A 21,103-nucleotide genomic window follows, 5' to 3' on the forward strand; every position below is an offset into this window, starting at 1 on the left:
AAACAGAGCTCTGGAAATAGAAAGGAAATGGAAGACAGCAGAGCGGGGATAGGGCTGTGACTCTGAGGTCTGTGGCGACAACTTGTGAAGCACACAGAACATTAGACCTCTGACTTCAGACAAAACACACTCAGAAAATCTAAAGCCGAGAGAATCACAACAAACACTGTGGTTTCCACTCTTTATTCCACGGAGATGGCACAAAGGTTTTGTCTCAGAGACGTTTACGAGAGGATTTCTGTCTTTGTTCCAAACAAAAGCTGAACTTGAGCTACAAGGTGCAACTAAAGAGCCAAAACTAAGAGCTAAAGGATAGATAAGCTTTGTAGAGCTGCTGTAGAGGCTTTAGGAAATACACTGCATTTATGAAGATTGGGATATAACTGGTATCTTCAATCCAGGATATATTTATACAGGAAAAGATATCAAATATTACTTAAAAACAGGTTTTGACCACATTCTACTCTTAAAAATCCCAGGCTTCATCTAGGCTGTATACCAATGATGATGCATACTGTGTAAAATGGATCTTAAACACTTTGTTTTTCTTTGCATTTCACTCATATTAGGGAGCACATTTCCTCTAATTTACCAATATAGTTCCCTTTAAGAATAGTTCTGGGTTATTCTGACCCATTATAAATGGAGCATTTTGACCAGGTCACTGTTACTGTGTTCATTTTACCCTGAGAGCCCATGTGCAGAAAAACAACCAGAAATAGGCAGCCATGATCAAATCAGCTCAGAATGACATCTGCATGAAGTGTTGGGTCAAACTAACCTTGTGTTACATAATGAAGGTATGACATCTTTTTTATTATTATTATTATTATCACCAATTAAGAGCATGTTTAAGGCTAATTACTAAAAAAGTGGAATTGTCATTTTATCTTTATAAATATATAGTAAAATTAGGAATAGACTCACTTTAAACACTTCTTTGTCACAAAGTAAGTCGTGTCCACTACTCTCATGTAACCAGTAGCCGCACTGGAAGAGCTTCACCTGCTGTGAGCAGACAGGATCCAGGGAAGATGGAGCATGACTGAAGAAGCTCAGTCCTGGACCCTGTGGAGGTGGAGGCTGGCTGACTGGACAATGATGGACAAGCTGTCAGCATCTATTTTCTTATGGATCTTTTTGCACTTTCTATACACTTTCTTACTTTTGTTTTCTTGATTGCTGCTGTGACTTCAATTTTATTGTACTTGCTACAATGACAATTAAGTTCTATTCTATTCTATTCTATTCTATTCTATTCTATTCTATTCTACATGAGCCCTACTCACCTGATAAGTCTAGATTATTTCAAGACATGGCAAAATGATGTTTGAGTTGCTTTGGACAATGCTTTTTTAAATGTCTTTTATTAAGACGTTATTCTTATTTCAAGAAATTTGACAAGCATATTTTCTGACCCCATTGACAAGCAATTCAAGCATCATTTCTGTCTTTTAAATGCATGAAACAAGACATAAACATTTGTCCTGATTTCAGTTTTTGCACTGAGTGCAAGAGGAAAACATGAACGCCTGTCCCACTTCCAAAACAGACCATATACTCTGGATTTTATCGCTCTTTTATGCTTTGAACTAAATCGTATGTGTCCTACACTAAACTGTTGTGTTATACGACTTATACTAAAGTTATCTACAGGGTCGTAGTTCATATTATCACATAAAATCAGACAAACACAGCTGTAACTCGACTTGAAAGGTGTTCAAACTCTGTCTGCTGAAGCAGCACGGTGTGTGTGTGTGAGGTTAATTTCAAAGCAAACGTCTACCTTTGTCTTTTTTTTTTGAAGAGTGTCGGCTCACAGAGCGTTTTTGCACCTTCACAAACAAAGAAAGATGAACAAAGGGAAAATATTGTCTGTGTGTGATGAGCAACAGAACAAACAGAGGAGGAAACCCAGGATCATCACACAGACTGAAGGATGGAGGGGAAACATGTAACTGAGAGCAGCCAGCAGAGCCTGCTCTTTCCCCACAAAAAGAGACAGCGAAAAAAAACCTGGGGGTGAAATCTTTCTCACGTGCTCCTCAGAATAAAAACATTTTATCGCTCCGACGGTGACGGCACTCAGCAGCACGTGTGTTCTGTTGTTGTTGTTGTTGTTGTAACAGCTGTCTCATGTTTACCTGCCAAAGAGTCGATTTGGACTCTTATCTCCACGAGGCTCCTGCAGGGTATGAGTCATCACACACACACACCTCGAGCCAAGAGTTCTCACGTTCAATAATCTGAGCTGTAATTGGCTCCCTGGACAGGAAGAGGAGAAACAGCAAAAAGAGATGGAGGGAGGGAGAGAGGGAGAGATCTGGCTTTCCCAGTTAAAAATAATCCCCACACAGCTCCTCGACTAACAGGTCACTGAACGACCACGTATGAGACAAATCAGAGAAAAATCTATTTTACACTGAAGGAAGCCCCTCGACCCTCCTGTTGCCTTGGTTACTGTGGAGGAGGTGATTGGAGGAGGAGGAGGTGATGATGGTTTCAGAGGGAACAGAGCCGGAGATCTGACAGCATAATAAATTCACCTCTGCTTATTTCCTCCCCCTCCATCACTCCACATCCTCCTCTTCCACTTTCTGTCTCTAGCAGCAGCGTCTCACAGCGGCTCCAGATCTTATCAGTGACTCAGAGAAGAATCAACAGTGGCTGTGCAAAACCACACATAACCCGAACAAAGAGTGCGACCAAAAGTGAACTGTTCAGTGGAATGATGGAAAACGATTGTAAGCTGATGAAACAATGAAAATGAAGCTTAAACAGAGGTGTAACAAAACTGCAGTTCCTTAAGTGTCCACATGGGGGCTGATTCAGAATGCCAAACCATAATAATAATAATAATCAAAGTGCGAAAAATAAATAAATAAAAATAAATAAATAAATAAATAAATAAATAACAGAATGCTCTCCCAAAATAAAACCCACATTTTTTCATCAGATATCAAACAGTTTTAGAAGAGCAACATGTTTTTCATTTTGAGCTCAACTTACAACTTAATTATGTCAAAAATCGGGAACATGTTATCAATTTTAGAAACGCTTTTTGCTCATAATTTTGACAAGCCTTTCGCATTTTTTAATTCAAGTAGTTCCAAAATTACTCATACAAAATCATCTTTTTATTTAAAGAGGGGGTACTTTTTTACTCTTTGTTTTTTCCCTCTGGTGCCCCTGTAGTATCTTTAAAAAATTTACAGTGCAAAAAAATCTCCACATTTTCCTCTCACTTGTGTTTTAAAAAACTCTTATTTTAGCCTCTAACTGAAACAGTTCATCTTAGCTGCATTGTCATTAAGGCTCCACACTCCACGAACCCCCTTCCCTCTGATTGGCCAGCTCTCTCGAGGCCTGTTGAGGGCCATCATCATTTCAGGAAGTCTTGTGAAGATGTGTAGAGGTTTGACAATTTGCTCAGGTCTAGTCTGTTGAGATTATGGGAAAGCAGAATACTCCCTCTTTAATTCTTTTTAAAGTTTGGAAAGCTAACGTGCTAGCTTGAAACCTACGCATACGAGACAAGCCATGTTTGTTGATAACATTCATTTGGGTATCATAGAGAGCTTTTTTGGATAAAAATAATTTGAACTTTAGGTGTTGTGTCCTCCACATATCCTCCAGCTTTAAAGTTATCGGGCATGGATGGTTTGAGTGACGGGTGGAGCCTCTCAGCTGTGCTCTAGATCAGTGGTTCTCAAAGTGGGGTCCAGGGGTGCGTGAAACCATAGCTAAGGGGTCCTCAGAATAATTCAAAAATGACTGTAAAAGTGTGCTTTATCATTAAAAAAGCAGAACAAAATCATCTTTTTTTTCCCAATAACCTCGCCTAATTTAGTTTTGTGCCATAAAATCAATTCCTACATTTTGTCAAAGTTTATAAAGTGAATAACTTGGAAAGTACAAATGTAGCCTAATTAGACAAACTACATTATTACAAGTGCTGTCAGGCAATTAAAAAATAATTTAATCAAATACAGGATTTGTATTTAATTAATCTAATTAATCACGTTTTAATCTCATATCTGCTTAAGGTCCCCAAATAAAAAATCTAAATTCTAGGACATTAAAAAATTGAATACACGAAGAAGAGAAGATTTGTAAATTCACATTTTTCACTGGACAAAATTAAAATGTCTGCGTTCCCTGCCTTTGAAGTCTATAGAGGTCAATTTGATGGCATGTTAACAGAGCTTGTCAATCAAAATCCTGCTCGTAAACTACCGTGGGTGAGAGCGGTACTCTCTTTAGTTGAGAGCTCAACATGGATATGAGGAGAAGATGTGAGATGACAGAGACATAGCGAGACGCTGCAAGTCCGAAAAGTTCAGGCAGCTCACGCTCCAACTGAGGATGTGTCGCGGTACTTCAAAGAGAAAGAGCAGCACCATCGTAAGAAAAGACGACGGAGGTCATGGAAAGGACTAAAGGATGGAGCGCCAGAGATGAACACGATCAAAAAAGTCAGTTTTATCTGTATTTTTTTTTTTATCAAAAAACAGGAAGAGACATAAAAGAAGAGAGTCCACTCTTCTTAGGTAGTTTTGGTGTTTACACAGTCAGAGAAAACAAGATTATTTGGGTCTTGAAAGATCGTTCAAGATGCTCAGAAAATGGCTGCCAGCCACTGAGTTAATTGCATTAATTCTTATAGCACATTAATTTGCGGTGTAATTGATTACTCTAATTAACTTGTTAAAGTGACAGCCCTAATTATTGCAAAGTATTGATATTATGCTAATCAATGTTACGATAATGAAAGGATCCCTGGAGAAATGTCTCACCTGAAAGGGTCCTTGGTCTAAAAAGTGTGAGAACTACTGCTCTATATGATATGTTCTCTTTGTTTCTGTCCCTAACTGGTCGTCTTTGAGGCCTAAAGGCTCAAGCTTCAGTAGCAGAACTACTGTGCAGGTTGTTTAGCTTTCCAAATGTTTATTAGACATTTCCACTTTCACACCAGAGATTCAAAGAGATGAACAGTGAATGCGTTTTGTGCAATAGCTCTCTTAGCTTCTATAACAAATGCAGGGGCCATCATAAATCTCACCCTGTGGGAAAAATGAAATAGCCTCTGCTGTTGTTTAGCTTTTATAACTTCCTGTTGCTAAACCCTTTACATCACTACAGCTCCAACCTCTCCTCTAAATACGGTCATTTCTGGCTCTAGAAGACAAAGACGCTGCACTTCAGCCTTTATCCACCCGGCGCAGACACCGGTCTCTGACGTCAGGGAGAGGTCTCTATTATTTATAAAGTCCATGGATCTAACTCGAGCTCCGTCCCTGTCACCATCTGTCCGGCTGATCTGCCTCTGGCTTCTCTCCTCCTCTGGCAGCGAGCAGAGAGGAGCAGCTGTTCAGGACAAAATGGGACAGAGAGGAGAGTCTCACCCCTCGCGGAGCTCACACCTGAAGCTATAAAGTCCAGCTGTAGAACATTCTTTCTCCTAAAACCTAATGATGAGTGGTTATGCAGTCCCAAAACAACTGATGGAATAACTGTGAGCATTAAATGGCTGATCTGTTGTACTTTTCTGCCGCCTTGCTAACTTTGAGGATGTAAAGTTGCATCTTGAGTTGTGAACATAAAGAAGAATTTGTGAAACAAGAAAAGCAGACACAACAAAAACCCTCCACACTGAAATACAGCGTACAATCAAAGAGCTTGTAGAGAATCAAACCATCAGCGCTGACTACGACTCTGGGACTTATTCCAGGAAACTGAGAGAGGTATAGTTTTAAGGAGAGGTTACAGACCTGTGAGAGAAATCTGGAGAGAACAGGCTTTCAGAGAGGACGGCTTACCTTGATATCTGGCCCGTTACAGTTGAGGCTCATCCCGCACTCGTCGGTGATCTCTGTAATCTCCGACAGGTCGTCATCTTCAAACTCATCCAGGCTGATGTCATGGGTCAACCTGGTTGAGAGGGGAGATTAAGGTGAAAGGAGGAAAAAAGGATGATAATCTTTCAGCGCTCTTCTGCAGCAGCTGTACATCTTAAAATCTGCTTTTGATCAAATTATGCGTCTGCCAGGGTTTGCAAATGGGATTAAAAATCGATTCCAGCCACATGAAAAACAGAAACATGAGTCGCCACCAAAACAAAGCCACTTCCAATGAATCATTCACTCCACATCCAAGAAAAAGATGTAACAACATAAAAAGAATACCTTAACCTACTTTTGAGGAAACAGGCCCAGAAATTGGTGGTTCCCAAAAGTGAGGCAGGGATCCGCGAGGGTCTGAATACACTAATAAGGGGTTGCAAAATATCTTCCATCAGAAACAAAACAACAAAAAAACAGAGATATACTGTTATGGTTTGTTTAAGGCCAATAACAAGCCAATTATTAGTAGTCAAAGAGGCCGATAACCAATATTCGAAGCCGATATTCATTAGCAGTAAAAGTGAAAATACTGGCATCAACATTTTGAATAAAACAAACTCCAACATGTCACTTTGTTTAAATGCCTTTGAGCATCTGTTTACTAAACAGCTTCAAAGCTCAGCAGCATGTTTTATAAAGTTAAATAAAAACTTAAACAAATAAAAACCTCCCTGAAGTTTTCCAAAATATCAATATAGCTGAAATATCATTTTATCTTTCATTTATCTTTGTTTTAGGTTCATACGGAAATAAAAAGTGCAGAAGTTCCCAGGCTCCGCAGCATCTCATATAAAGTTAAATGAAATTTAATCACTCAGGTGTCGTGGCTCTGCATGTAACCAATCAGATGGTGCTGTGGGAGGGATAATGCTGGAGACAGTGAGGTTTGGCTCCTTCAAAGCCAAAATAACAGTTTAAGGCCATGTCCACATGTAGCCGGGTATTTAGGAAAACACACATTTTTCTATACCTTTACACCCGCCATCCACTCAAAACCGCTGTTTTACATCACTAAAAATGATGTTTCCTGAAAACTCCAGCCAAAGTGAAGATTTTAGAAAACTCTGGTTATATGGTTTCGTGAAGATGTAAACAGAGTTTTCGGATTAATTAAAATAAATTACAGGGGCCCTTTCTGATTGGCTGGCATGGGTTTCACATCTGGAAAACACTGCCAAATATGGGTTTGGCATGCCTTGAGCCGCACTTATCAGCGAACATGCCCGCTTTGTGTGGATGAAAGTCTTTTTAAAAACAAATGGGGGGTCATTCATTTTTTGAAATCCCTGGCTACGTGTGTACAAGGCTTAAAATTGATTTCCTTTCGCATGTTGAATTTAAAAACAAAGGCAGATGGCGAAATGCCAAATACCAGCACTAATAATCGGTCAGTCTAACCCTTTCAAGAACTACCTACTACTGCATATTTCATAGGGATGTCCTGATATTACATTTTCCCTTCTGATACGATACTGATACTGCAGCATTGAGTATTGGCCGATACCAATATTAATCCAAAACGATATCAGCATTAGACATGCATACTTTTATTACTTATTTTGTAGTATGTCTGTCATGTTAGAAAAGGCTTGATTAAGTGATATTATTCAAACAAAGAACAGTAGTCAGAAACAGTAGGTATGAGGAAAAACTGACCCATTTATTATTAACCAATGGGTAACAGAAATTTTAACATAAAACATAAGAATATATTAGTAATTGAATAAAATAAAGAATAAATTAGAAGACCCAGAAAATAACCTAAATAACCTAAATATATCAAATAAAAACAGCAGGAGCGGAGTCTGGAATTGACTGCTTATATCGGAGATTTTAGATGCATTCTGATATAATCCGATACTTGGGTTTTTTTGCTGATATCAGACCAATATCCAATATCAATATCAGACTGGAACACCTCTAATATTTTATCCATAATTGTAAAAGTTAAACCAAAGTATATCTCAGAACATCTCACTAAACTAAATCTGGACTGTGCACAGGCTGCTTGCTCTGTACATTCTGCAGAGACGCATCAACTCTTCCATCTGACAGCTTTAAATGAATGTTTTTATCATGATAAGAAAATGTGAGAGCTCAAAAATCACATTAGAGGACACAAGACCAGGTTAAATCTACGGCATGGTGCAGGAAAGAGAAAAACTGGTGTGGGGTCTGAAATTTTTTGGGCTTTGTATGTCAAAAAATTCAGAACATGACAAACAACCCTGATCAAATCCAGATCCTGATCCTGCCATTAAAACATCCTGACATATTTTCCCCATATCGCCCCCTATTGGAGAACATTTTCCGCGGTCAGAAGCAGAGTTTGCTGATGTTTACGCAGCACTTAACACCACAGAAAACTGACCACTGAGGGAATGATTTTTACAGAAATCGCTAGAAGAAATAGTTCACAAAGAGAGCATTCATACTACTTCCAGGGTCACTTTTTTGGTCACTTTCACAAAATCAAATGTGGTCACCTTTTGGAAAGAGTTTGAGCACCTCTGAGCTACATGTGCAAACTTCAATGAACTAAAAACAGTCTCTTTGCAAAGCTTCAGCCCACGTTACAGGATTGGATGGAAAACATTTATATTTCTCAGTTGCTCTAAATAAAACATCCCTTCACATCCCCATGGTGTCGGGCACAGAGAGTCTGTGTCCTGCTGCCTGCGTCAGGATTCAATTATCATCCAGCAAACAATGTTTCACTTCTCCTCATCCTTTATCTATTTACCCTGCGGCCTCCTGAGCCAAACAGACACAGTCAAGAAGGCAGGAGAGGGAAGAGAAAGAGGAGGGAGGACGGTGACCAGCAACCTGTTCATAAGACCTGCTGTTGTTTCATGACGCTTTAATGTCATTTGCAGCTCCATCCACGCTGCAGCTGCCTCATTTTTGCTTAAGCACCCACAGCTGTGGCGGTCTATATCTGTCACATGTTGGGGTATGGGAGTTAAATAGCCCAAATAGAAGCAGCTGTTTGCCTCCATAATGAGGCCCTGAAGGAGGCGGTGGGGAAGGGCTGAAGGATGAGCGGAGAGAAGAGGAAGAAGACAGTGAAGAGGTGAATTTTAGTCACTGAAAGGGAGAGGAGGAGCCCAGAGGGGAGTAAATACACCTGACAGAAAGAATGAATCAAAGGGAGGAAGAAATGGACCAGAAATCACCCAAAGAAGACTCCTCCAACTCAAAAATCTGCAGAATCTCCTCCCACGATTGCTTTTGAAGAGATCAGTTTAGAAATGTTGGGTAATACTCTTCAGATTGTGGGCACAACTGTTTACTAAAAGCCTGATTTATCACTCCACAGACAGATGCCAGAGAAGGAACCAAATCAATATTTCCCTGAGCGTCCCCCTGCCTTCAGCATCACTTACAGGAAGAAGGATAAATGTGGATCCTGATCAGACCCAATCAGCCAAATATATTCCATGTTTTTCTGCTCTTTTCTACTCCGTTTGACCTTTAACCGGAGCTCGACGAGGACAGAAAGAGCAGAGAGGAGAGGAGAGGAGAGGAGACGCGATGCTGCGGTGGTAGATCAAACCCAGAGGAAAGTTTAAATGGACGCAGTGGACAGTGACAGGACGGAGAGAGTCAAGGGGACGGGGATGAATGGAGGGAGGAGAGAATTAAGTGCAGGGAGATAAACCACCTAGACCGGACAGGGTGACCCCTCTGCTGCAGTGAATTGTGGGTAAGCAGGGATGCAGACAGTAGAGAAAACCAACAGAGTGGATAATACGAGGAAATCACGTCGTCACACATGACGGCTCAGGCATTACGGGGTAAAACTCAGGGAGGACGGTGACGAGGATGCTCACGTCGAAGAGGCTGCAGAGTCACATCAGATCCTGTCAAAAAAAACGTAAAAGAATTGAATTGGGAGAAAAGCAAATCATCCCAGCCCTGCAAAGATCTCTCAAAATGCACCAAAAAGCCAAAAAGCATCTCATCCTGCGCGTCTCACCTCCACCTGGTGCTCCGCTCAGGCCTCACATGACGCTTCACCTGCTTCCCACCAACAACACTGTCACATTCACTCAGGCAGGAAACACTGCAGGTGCGGACAGAACCACAGCCTTTGTGCACGCTGAATTTCACACCATCAAAACCTGCCGAACACTACAACCCTGAAAGAACAACTCTGCAACAAATACTTCCTGAGGGTTGGATGCAGCTTTATGATCATTTTAACGGCTGCAGTTTGAGAGCTGTTGAACTTTCTGCAGAGGGGTTTTAGTTTTAGAGTTTACCCTGATCAATAAAAGTGTTGTAAAAGAATTTTTAGACCTTCACAGCTCTGGATGTTACATTTGTAGGTGAAAATCGAATGAAAGATAAAATAAGCATGAGGTAAAACTGTAAAGAGGAAACAAAATCTCAGAGAAGTTATTCCAGTGAATCTGAGGAGAGGTTAAAGGAGATACTGAAGTTTTTTAAAGGAAACATTTTATTTTAATACACTCACAAAAAGTTCAGGATATTCTACTTTGGGTGAAATTCATGGGAAAGTAAAAAGTTCATGCTGCAGTGATATAATATCATGAAAGCATGCAACGATAATTTCTGTATCTCCAACCATCCTATCGATATCTTAAATGCTTTTTTATGGTGGCCAACAAGGGCCATCTGCGCTGCAGCAGCTGAAAGGACATGCACAATGATAAACACGCATCATATTCAGAAACGCTGCCACTACATCCAAAGCAAATGCAACGGCTGAAAAACGCTGCAGAGGAAACGAGCGCGCTGCAAGAAGCAAAAACAGCTGCATCAACCTCAAATGTGCAGCAAGCAAAGAAACAAAACTTAAGTAAAAAACACACACACAACCAGAAAACTACAGGGCTGGGATGATATGCTATCCTCGGGATTCGATTCTGTTACGATTTTGGGGTGCTGATTTAATATAAATTACGGTTCTTCGATATTTACGATTTTTGTGATTTTTACTTTTTTTTTTTACATCAGACTATGTGAGAAAGTTAGATAATGATAATAATGTCTACAGACTATATCAGCCATATTTTCCCATAAAATGCACATCACACGAGTTAGGGAGAAACATTTTGCCCTCTGCTGGTGAAAAGTGGTAATGTTTTCTCAATCCAGTTTATAAACAAAGACTGAAATGAAGAATTTGAATTTGAAAAAAAAAAAAAAAAATTTTTAAGAATCACAATTTTGAATTTTTCTCCCACCCCAAGAAAACAACTTGTAACACAGAAACTCTGGGAGTTCAGCCTTTAAAGGAAGTGCTCCAGGCCTGTGGGGGCGCTCTCACAAGCTCACAAGAGAGAAAGACGGAGAAAAAGGTGCTAACCTAGCTACATTTTTGCTATATTTCGCAACTTTTCAGACCCATCTAACAACTTTTCTGGAGTTTGGAGACTGACTTCAAAGCATGTATTGCTCTCCAGCATCTGCTACTGTTATCCCAGAGCTCATGCCTCAAATACACAAGCTGCATCTTGATTGTGTTTGTCAACCTACACCGACTGCGTGTTCAGTCCGACAAGCTGTATGACTGACAGACATCTGGAGCCACAGACCGAGAAGTTCCCGCGCTTCCCACACCATTGATCAGTCTCTCTTCATTCATGTTGGGCTGTAAAACCTCAAACCTGTTGACACCTGGTCTGGCTCTGCTCATCATGTACGTTTTTCATCGTAGTCAAGATAAATACAAACTGATTTTGACACAGACTGTTTTATTTCAAAAGTCACTGGGTGTCTTTAGGTAGTTTCTGGTCATGACTTCCTGTCTTGCTTGATCTTTCCTACGCTGAATTTTTGCGTCACAACTCCGTGTCCGGTTAAAAATAGGATGACTGCATATTAATGGCAAAATGATGGAGCAGCCACACAGACGGGCGGCAACAGAATGGACCCAGTGTAAGTTCACACATTGGATTTCAGCCGTCACACAAAGAGATGGACAACTATTTTACACACACTCTTACCTATAGATTTTTAGAGTGGTCATTTGACAAGATGAGCAGGTTTTGGGGCAGTGAGAGGAAGCTGGAGGACCTGAGCATGTATAGGGTGACTATACAAACTCCATACAAATGGGTTCCTGTCTGGCCAGGGCATTGAACCAGGAAACTCCTTACTGTGACACATTAGCGCTACACACTGCATAAACGTATAACACCAAACTTGTTTAACTCAATTTATTTGCACAAAAGTTAACAACAGTGGTGGGTAAAACTCAACAAAAGGAAAACTTATCATGTGTCCTTGAGCATCAGTTACAGCTCGACAACAATGTGTCATGCTGCTCACAAGCCCGCTCATTGTCTTCTTCAGTCTTCTTGAAGAGCTGCCCTCAGGTCATTGAGGACGTGGGGGGCACAGTTCTAACCTTCAACAGGATTTCTCAGCTTATCCCAGAGGTTTTCTCTGGATTCAGGTCTGGAGAAAGTGTGTTTAAAGAACAACAGCCTCCAGCCTGTTTTGCCTACACAGAGGCACAATGACTGGATTAATGATGTTATTCAGGGAGTATGGGCTCATTCATAAAGTGCAGGGCGGTTCAGACCTGACGCGTCCAAACTGTAACACCTCCACCTCCAAAGGCTAATCTAGTGACAACAGTGGCTGATGCTGAGTTTTCTCCTTGTTTGAACAATCATTCACATCTACACACATTCATATTCAGAACCCATTTTCATGAATGGGCAGTTAACAGAGCCCAAAATAACCTGGAATATCCAGAACCTAAAATAACCTCCTCCCTTTCATCTGAGGTTGCTTTCCTGCCCGTTGTGTACAAATCATCTCGCACACACTCACAACATCCTCTGCAATCGATGCACGCTGACTCAGCAGACGGGCCGGGCGGTGCAGGTCAGGGATCTCTGTGACACACGCACGGTGTCATCATCGCTGAAAGTGAGACTCGACAAATCAGTCAGAGCGTAGTAACAACAAGCTGACGTAGACGCTGTCCTCGCTGAGGAGATCAGCCTCACAGGACCCCGAAGAGACCACCCAGGAACCTGAAGGACACTCAGATAGTTATCACATTAGCTCTACGACAGGAGTCTCCTCTGCCAGACCAGCTGAGAGGAGGTTATGTTTTACCAGGCATAACGTACAAATATGACAAGAACTGTCAAATATCTGTAGGAAGTGTAAGTATCGTTTTACATTTTTATTGTTTCCATGATTTATTGCCATCTCTGTCTCACAGTATTTTAATTTTCTATTTTATGCACAGGCAGCTCCAAACAGCTGAATTGATTTCATCTACTGAAAATTTTGACATTAAATGGAGATGCTGCCAAGATTTCTGTACATAGCTTTAGGACATGAAGACTTAGATGCTAGCAGTCAGAAATGAGAAATAATGAAAAAATGTCATATGTAGTGTCTAACTTGTAGCACAGCTACCAGCAGGTGCTTTAGCTCCAGATAATGTTACTGCTGTTATACTATATCACTCTACAACCCAGATGTAAACAAGCACAGATAACAGATGGTATACTATGGTCCCATAAAGAGTTTTGATCTTGAAAATTGAGCTTAAGTTGTATACAGTCTGTGTTCAGCTGGCATGCAATCACTCAAACAGAGCAACAAGGAACCAGCACAGGCATGAGGACGTTAGCCTGCAAGGAGGACCGGAGGCTGACCGGAGCTAGCTCTGCTAATGTTAGCCAAACCCTGCAAACCAGTTTGACACAGCTTTCCTGCAGTGGGCTCAAAAAAAAAATTGCACTAAGTTTGATCATTTCCCCATGTTTTTTTTAACCTTAACACTACTCAAAGAGTTATTCTCTAGAAGATTCATTTAAACATCTAGAAAACTAGTCCCTGAAAGTGGTCATCATTCCAAAAGAAGATGTGTGAAGGTCAAGAACTTATGAAGACAATACGTAGCCCAACATGCTGCTATGCTAAAAGAAAACACAGAAAATTTAAAAAATGAAACATCTGAAAAACCAAAGTAGAACAACTGATAACATATAAATTCAGCAACAAGGCACTTCAGCTTCAGTCTGTAGCAAACAAAGTCTTGACCTCTTTTTAAGAGATTTATACTTTTATAAGTTGCTATTTATCATCTTACTTCTCTTTTATGTCAAAAATCTTTAACCCTTGATTGCTAAACGTCTCATATTTGATACATGAGTTTCACAGACATTTATCTTGTCAACATGATAGTTTCCTCAACCTTAAAACCTGTTAAAAAAATATCTATATATTTTTTTTATATATTTGTTCAGCCCTCGAAAATGACCATTCAACTACAGGCGGCGGAAGGGAAATCATTGCTTATTTTCAAGAATTTGCAGTAAGACTAATATCTTAACTGTTCTTTATTTTTAAAAATAAGTATTTTGTGCACTGAAAGAATGAATTTTTATTACACTCTTGGATAAAAAGTTTCCAAAACTGCCCAATTTATCAAATGTAATACAAAAAATATATCACATAAAAAAATAATAAAGATTCTTTTTTTTTCACATGGATTTTGTTTATCGGGTCAATAATTATCTCATCTAAAAAATAAAAAAAAAATAGAACTTTCTGGCTATTTTTTGATGGGTCAAGTTTTACAGGGTGCAATACCCTTTGTTTACTTTCTTACCGATCTTTATTCTGATTGGTTGAAACCCCTTACAGATGTTCATTAACTTCCCTAGCATTAGCAAATAAAAAGAGTTCTGAAAGTTTAACTTCTGTTTGTTGACACCACAGACTGTTAGGTGAGATAAAACTGCTAGCTTAAGCTCTCTAAACAACATGGAGATTCTCATACTGGATCCTGTCCAATCACTCTCCCAACAGCAGCAGAGCAGGTGAAACTTTGAGAAACTGATCAGGGTCTTGTCTCACCTTGTCAAGATTCTATTTCCCATTAATGCTCCATTTGGCTGCTTTATGTTGTTTGTCTGTCTTAATGTGTGGATGCAAACAGCAGCTGCAGTAAATAACATAAACCACATTCAGTTTTGGTGTAACTGTGGGAAAGTTGAAGTTAAAATCTTAAAGTTCATTGCTGATACTACAACGGGCACATCTTAGAACAGAGTTCTTAAAATCCAGCTCCAACACCCAGAGCGTCTCCTGAAATATGAATTCTTTCACAGATTCTTGTCAGTTCATTTTAATTATAATGAGTCTTAAGTCCACCTCTCGAGGGTGGTTTTAATACTTCACGAGCTATCCAGTGATTTTGAGACTGTTCTCAACATGTAGGGTCTTTTTTTTCCCATCACCTCACTTTAACTTTGACTTCAAACATCAGCTTTGTGAACTTGTGATGATGTAAACAGCCATTCAGATTTCAGAGGTACCACAAACACATTATTAACGCCTGGTTTAAGGGAATAAATGATGGACAGGAAGGGGCAGAAAAAGCGTATTGATCTTTTAACAACTTTAAAACACATCTGATTTATTCTCAGAGAGGATCTGCTGCAACTCAGATTTCTGGATCCACGTGATTCACGAGATAACATCTGCTGTGTGTCGCCTGGATTTGAAGACGTCCCTTCAGAAAACATGACATCCCAGACAGCGAGGCGACAGTTTGTGTTGTAAAATGACTTGAGAGGGCTCTGGCACAGCAGGATGTATGTTACAGTGCATCTCAGGGAGGATTTGGGGTAAACTGCGTTTTTCTAGCTGTGGGGGGTGACAGGGCAGCAGACTGGCCTCCTTAGCCGGCCTCTCTGCTGGTGTTAATGAAGGACAGCATGACCTCGCGCTCAGGACAGGATGGGGCCCGGACAGCTCATTAGTCTGTATCTGACTCCAGCTTTGGCTCTGATAACAAACAGCGATGTATTTGCCTATCGCTTGTTTGTAAATGTGGATGATATAAGTAGCACACAAGGTCAGAGGAGGGGGTATTAAACCTCCAAATCTGATGTTTTCCCTGCAGAGAAAGTAGATTTTTGCAGAATGCAACGGGGAAAGGTCATACAAGAGTGAAAGCTTGTCATAAAAAGACAGATATATGGAAAAATCTGCAGAGAAAATGCAAATGAAGCTCTAATTATGCGCCCCAAATCCCTTGGAAGATTAAAAAACCTGACAAAGACAAAAAAAGTGGCAGAAATTCATCTGATTTCCACTGAGATGCTTCTTATCTCCATCATTTGTGCACTGTTCGCAAGCTTCACAGTTGATTCCCACGCAGCTGTGAATATTTTCACACTTCTAGCCATGCTAAAACCTCACAGGACTAGCATCCATGTTGTGCTGTTTTCACTCAATCTCCTGCAACTTCATGTTTGCAGAGCCGGGATCTTTTAAATCACATGCATGTGCTCCAGTTCTGCCTTTTCCAACCCCGTTCATCTGCACATTTACGCTCCAGCTGAGAGATAACACGGCTACACGCCGGCTGTCATTCATCAGCATCGTCCTCCTGCAAGGACAGCAGCAGGACAAGGATCAGGACCGTCCCGTCAGATTCACCTCATCCGGATACCTCTCCACCTCCTTCCTCCTACATCATCATCATCATCACCATCCTCTGCTGTATGAAAACAAACTCTGAAGACACACCATGCACCTCTCAGCTCCTATTTTTGTCAACAGAAGCAAGCAACCTGTGCAGCACGCTCCAGCGCTCCTCTCCAAACACAAACACAAACATATGCATCCTCTCTGCTTCAAGGGCACCCCTGCCCTGAGATGCAAGGAGGCGACATGTAGCAAGAAACAAGCATGTTAGCAGGAAACACACTCACAAGGTCACACACACAGCCACAGAGAGAGGAGAAGAGAGTCCCCTACCATTTCTCCCACTGGTCCTCCATCCAGCCCTCCTCTCCTTCCCCTCCCGAGTCCATACTGTAAGTGAGGAGGGCATCCACAGCCGAGAAGAGTGGAGGAGGAGGAGGAGGAGGAAGAGATGGAGCAGGAGGGTTAGAAAGTGGAAGAAGAGAGGGCGGGAGAGGGGGAGGAGCGAGCAGGAAGGGTCGGAGGAGAGGAGGAGAAGAGGAGGAGGAGGGGTGCAGCTTGTTCGGGTCGATGGGAAAAGCATCAGAGTCCTGCTGCTGCTGCTCTCTACCGGAGAGCGTGGAAGAGGGGGAATTATTTAAAGAATCTGCCACAGAGGAGGTGTGTTATATAATCTGCTTCTCTCATACACACACACACACACCTCCCTCTGTCTCTCTGTGTGATGTGTACTCCGTCCGGTGAGCATCAGATTTACTCCACAACTGCAGGAAAGTGCTGGTGTTAGCAGAACATGCAACGCTACGTTGAGCCAAGAGAGGAGAAACCTCAGCACAACAGGACACACCTCCATCCCTCTCCATCGCCCTCGCTGCAAAACACCCACACACTCAATTATTCATGAGGTCTTTTGATCATTAGCGTTGTAATTTCCCACCTGACTTTCTTCTTCTTTTACCCCTTTAAAGGAAAATTCTGCTCTATCACCGTTTTGATAAAAACACTCAAACGTATGTCCTGCAGGATTCTGACAACTCTTAAATTGGATCTTCAAGGTTGAATGCACATGTTGTTTAAACTGAGTGAAAAAAAAAGAAAAGAAAACCTTTAATCTAGGTTATCTGGATCATCTGAGCTGCTCCTGTCTTGTTCATGCAGGTGGTTTGGTTTCCCCTCAGAATCAATGGAAGGATCAGTGCACACGCCCACACTCTGTGATCTGAGCAGCCCATTAACCCCGTTAAGCTCCGCCCACTGTGAGACCTTCTGACTCAAACACACAGTAACGTGTCAGCATGCCAAGGAATGTAATAGACATGAGGGGGTGTATCACCGCTAACAACGCTAACGGAGAGACAAAGATAGATAGAGCTGAAAACACCATCTGACCTGAATGGGAGTGTTGGAGCTGGAAAGGCTGGTAGTTTTCTGACAAAGAAATAAAAAAAAAAAAACATAAAGAAGCTGAGGAGATGTTATTTTCACAGAAAGTGGAGGAGACCAAACCAGAGCAAAAAGACATGATTTATATTCCTCACTGTCTGCCGAAAACAAATGTGTTTCTTTGCTGCTAAATCTCAAAATTTTCAACTAATTATCTCATTTGTATTTGTATTTATTTTGATCTCCATTAGCTGTAGCAAGTACAGCTACTCTTCCTGGAGTCAATTCAACATGCTCCGTGCAAAACATTTACACCTGTGCTCACATCACCAACAAAACATAAACAAATAAATAAATAACTCATTACTGTGACTAAGCATCTTAAAATTATATTTATCTTATAACTTTTATTTAAAATCTTAAAGATGTCTTTTTATCTCACATTTTAACTTTTTTATATTAATTTGGCTTTTTAATCTCATATTTTCCTTTAAGTATTGTAATTATGGCTTTCTTAACTCTTGATAATGACTAACTTTTTAAAATTTTGACCAAATATCTCATAATATTAAATTTAATCTCACAGTTTCCACCGAGTATCTCATCATTCTGATGTTTAATCTCATAATTTGAATCAGTTCATCGTAATTTCATTTTTTTTTCACAACTGGACTCAGTTTCTTGAAATGTTCCCTCTTTATCTCTGAGAATCTTATCATTTTGATTTTTTTTTTCATAATTTAGGCTTTTTATGTCATAATTTAGACATGGCATCTTGTAATTTCTAACTTTTATTTAATTATTTGACTTATTATCTGAGAATTCAATTGAATATCTCATTATTTAGGCTTTTATCTCATAATTTATTTCAGTATATTGTAATTGGGACTCAGTATCGCTAAACTTCAAATTCCTTATCTAATAATCTAAAAAATTTCATAATTTTGGACTTAGTATCTCATAATTTCAACTTTTTATTTCATATTTTGACTTTTTGTCACACTACTTTAACTTTTTGTTTCAAAATTTCAATTTCTTTTCTTATAACTTTGGCTCTCTATCTCATAATTATGACCAACTATTTTAAAGTTCTGGCCTTTTAGCCCGAAGTTCAGACTCAGCAGCTCATAATTTATACTTTTTGCATTATTTTTACTAAGGCAAGTTTTCTATTTCTTCCTTTTTGAAGTTACTGATTCTCCACTCTCAGGTGTAAACTAAAATTGATTCAATAAAGCTTCAAACCAACAGGAAAATCGTTTCATCCATTGGAGCCACCTTTATCACAACCCAACATGAAAACATCTGAACATACAGCAGCACCATGGCTTCCTGCCAGACCCTATGCAGCTCACACAAACACAGCAGAGAGCTTTAAACACTGTTATCCTTTTACCTGCTGAGCTGATAGAAAAATATCAAACACCTAACAGGCAGGAAGGTTTCTGAATCTGGGAAAAAAAGAGTGAAATATTCATGTTGGCCACGAGAGACAAAAACAAACAGGGAGGTATTCCTGGATTGCGTGTGTGGGGCATTTAATCCCTGTTCAGCTCATCAGGAGGAGTAATTTAACCCCGTAACAGCCACAACAACCTGGGAAAGAAGCTGATTTTTACTTCTACTTTTTTAAAAAGTGAATGTTACACCTCAGATCCTTTCACCACATTTATCCACACATTAAACATCTTCTGAACAGATATTACACACTGAGAGTTTGAATTTCATCAGCAGAAGCTTTGCAGGAAGCCAGGCCGATACCCCTAATGTGTTATTTTGCTTAAAACACAGCAGGAAAACATCTTTATCTCATCAAATATCACCTCTATTTTCCCTTTTTAAAGTCTTATTCATTTTGGATTGATGTTGGAAATCCTCCTTTTTTAATTAGGGTGGGGTTGTGTACATTCACAGAGTAAAGAAATGGAGGAAAGAGGGACAGAGAGGGGGAGAAAGAGGGGGCTGTGGAGCGGATGGGAGGAAGGAACGTGCCGTGTCAGCAGAACTGATCGACAGTAAATAATCAGCGTGGGGGGAACTGCAACCGGAGCACTAACTGTCCACTGTGTCAGCCTCTCCTGAGGGTCAAATTCAAATCAGCTGGATCTCACATTCTCTCCCTTTCGTTGCTGCTCTTTGAGGTTTAAACGCTGCACACAGCTATCAAACCCGTCCTGTTGGGAAAACCCTACAACCGAGCTTTTTCTTCTCAGAGCAAACATCAAAGAGCAGGAAAAACAGACAGATGCAGTGAATCAGGGAAACTGACACTTCAAAATCTGCTTAACCTCCTTCTTCTTCTCTCATCCTGCACCCTGTGAATCCATCTGCCGGAGCAGATCTTGTCACAGCAGAGAGGAGGCTGCGGAGGAAAGATGAAAGGGGAAAAACGAGGAGAGAAGAGGAGAGATCATGGGCTGTTGTAAGCTCTCATTTAGATTATTCAGTGAGCTGCGAAGTATCATGAAAAGGCTGAATGCAGAGGATGTACACAATGACGTCTGCAGGAATTAAAGGTGGTCATCAGTCTTTGCCAGGAGGTTATTTAAGAAGTATTCAGGGTGAAGAAGAGCTAATGCACTCAGCTTTTTATGTGCCAACTTCAACAACAACACAAGCAACACAAGCAACACAAGCCTGCATCCTACGCTGGATTTCATCATGCGTTTATCCTCTGTCAGATGTATTACCTCCAAAAACGTGTTTACAGACAACATTCAAAAACATAAACATCAAGTAAACCAACAAATCCATCAGTCTTGATATGATGAAAAAAGAAAATAATAAACAGAACAGAAATCTGTGGCCATAAATCATCGGGACGTTATTCATTTACCCTGACACACAATCCCGTTCAGGGTCGGCATGTTTTACCTGAAACTGTCCTGAAATAAGATAAATATTGAGTTGTGTAAAATCTGAGGGAGGTTTGTTTCTCCCCAAAGACGGATCGATAACTGGTTTCATGTTTCTGTCATCAGGAGTCTCCATTTTTCCCCATAATGCACCACAGAGTGGGCTGCAATCCTACACTGTTTTGATGCTTCAGGAGGAGCATGCTGCAAAAACACACACACACACACACACACACACACACACACACACACACACACACACACACACACACACACACACACACACACACACACACACAGAGGGCTATAAATACTATGCTAATGTGAAGGAATCTCCTGCGATGCCCTCTTGTGCATAAGATGAGCAGTGCAGATTTAATTGAGAATTTAAAGGCACAGTTCACGTAAATACACTGATCTGGATACTTGGATAATGAATCATTTCCTCTGCAGCTGCAAAGCTTCTTATTTCAAACAACTGAATGTCTTCATTCTGCGGATTTTATTCACTTTCTTTTCCTCTTC

General features: G+C 40.5%; 1 protein-coding gene across 2 annotated transcripts in view; it reads right to left on the reverse strand.

Moving 5' to 3' along the window:
- The window catches only part of mapk8ip1b (mitogen-activated protein kinase 8 interacting protein 1b), a 66,013-nt gene that overhangs the window by 41,155 nt on the left and 3,755 nt on the right, over positions 1–21,103 (reverse strand). The window contains exons 1-2 of one of the 2 annotated variants that reach the window (XM_074667001.1): positions 16,674–16,803; positions 5,820–5,931 (exon numbers count right to left, since the gene is read on the reverse strand). In XM_074667001.1, coding sequence (XP_074523102.1) covers positions 5,820–5,931; positions 16,674–16,729 — 168 coding nt within the window. In that variant the 5' untranslated portion in view covers positions 16,730–16,803. Of the gene's footprint in view, positions 1–5,819; positions 5,932–16,673; positions 16,804–21,103 lie in introns of those variants that run through there. The other variant, XM_074667000.1, reaches the window with a different exon arrangement.

This window comes from Halichoeres trimaculatus, unplaced genomic scaffold (genome assembly GCF_033239565.1).
Source record: "Halichoeres trimaculatus isolate MK-OKI-2021-1 unplaced genomic scaffold, fHalTri1.1 fHalTri1_scaffold_3, whole genome shotgun sequence".
NCBI classification, from domain to species: domain Eukaryota; kingdom Metazoa; phylum Chordata; class Actinopteri; order Labriformes; family Labridae; genus Halichoeres; species Halichoeres trimaculatus.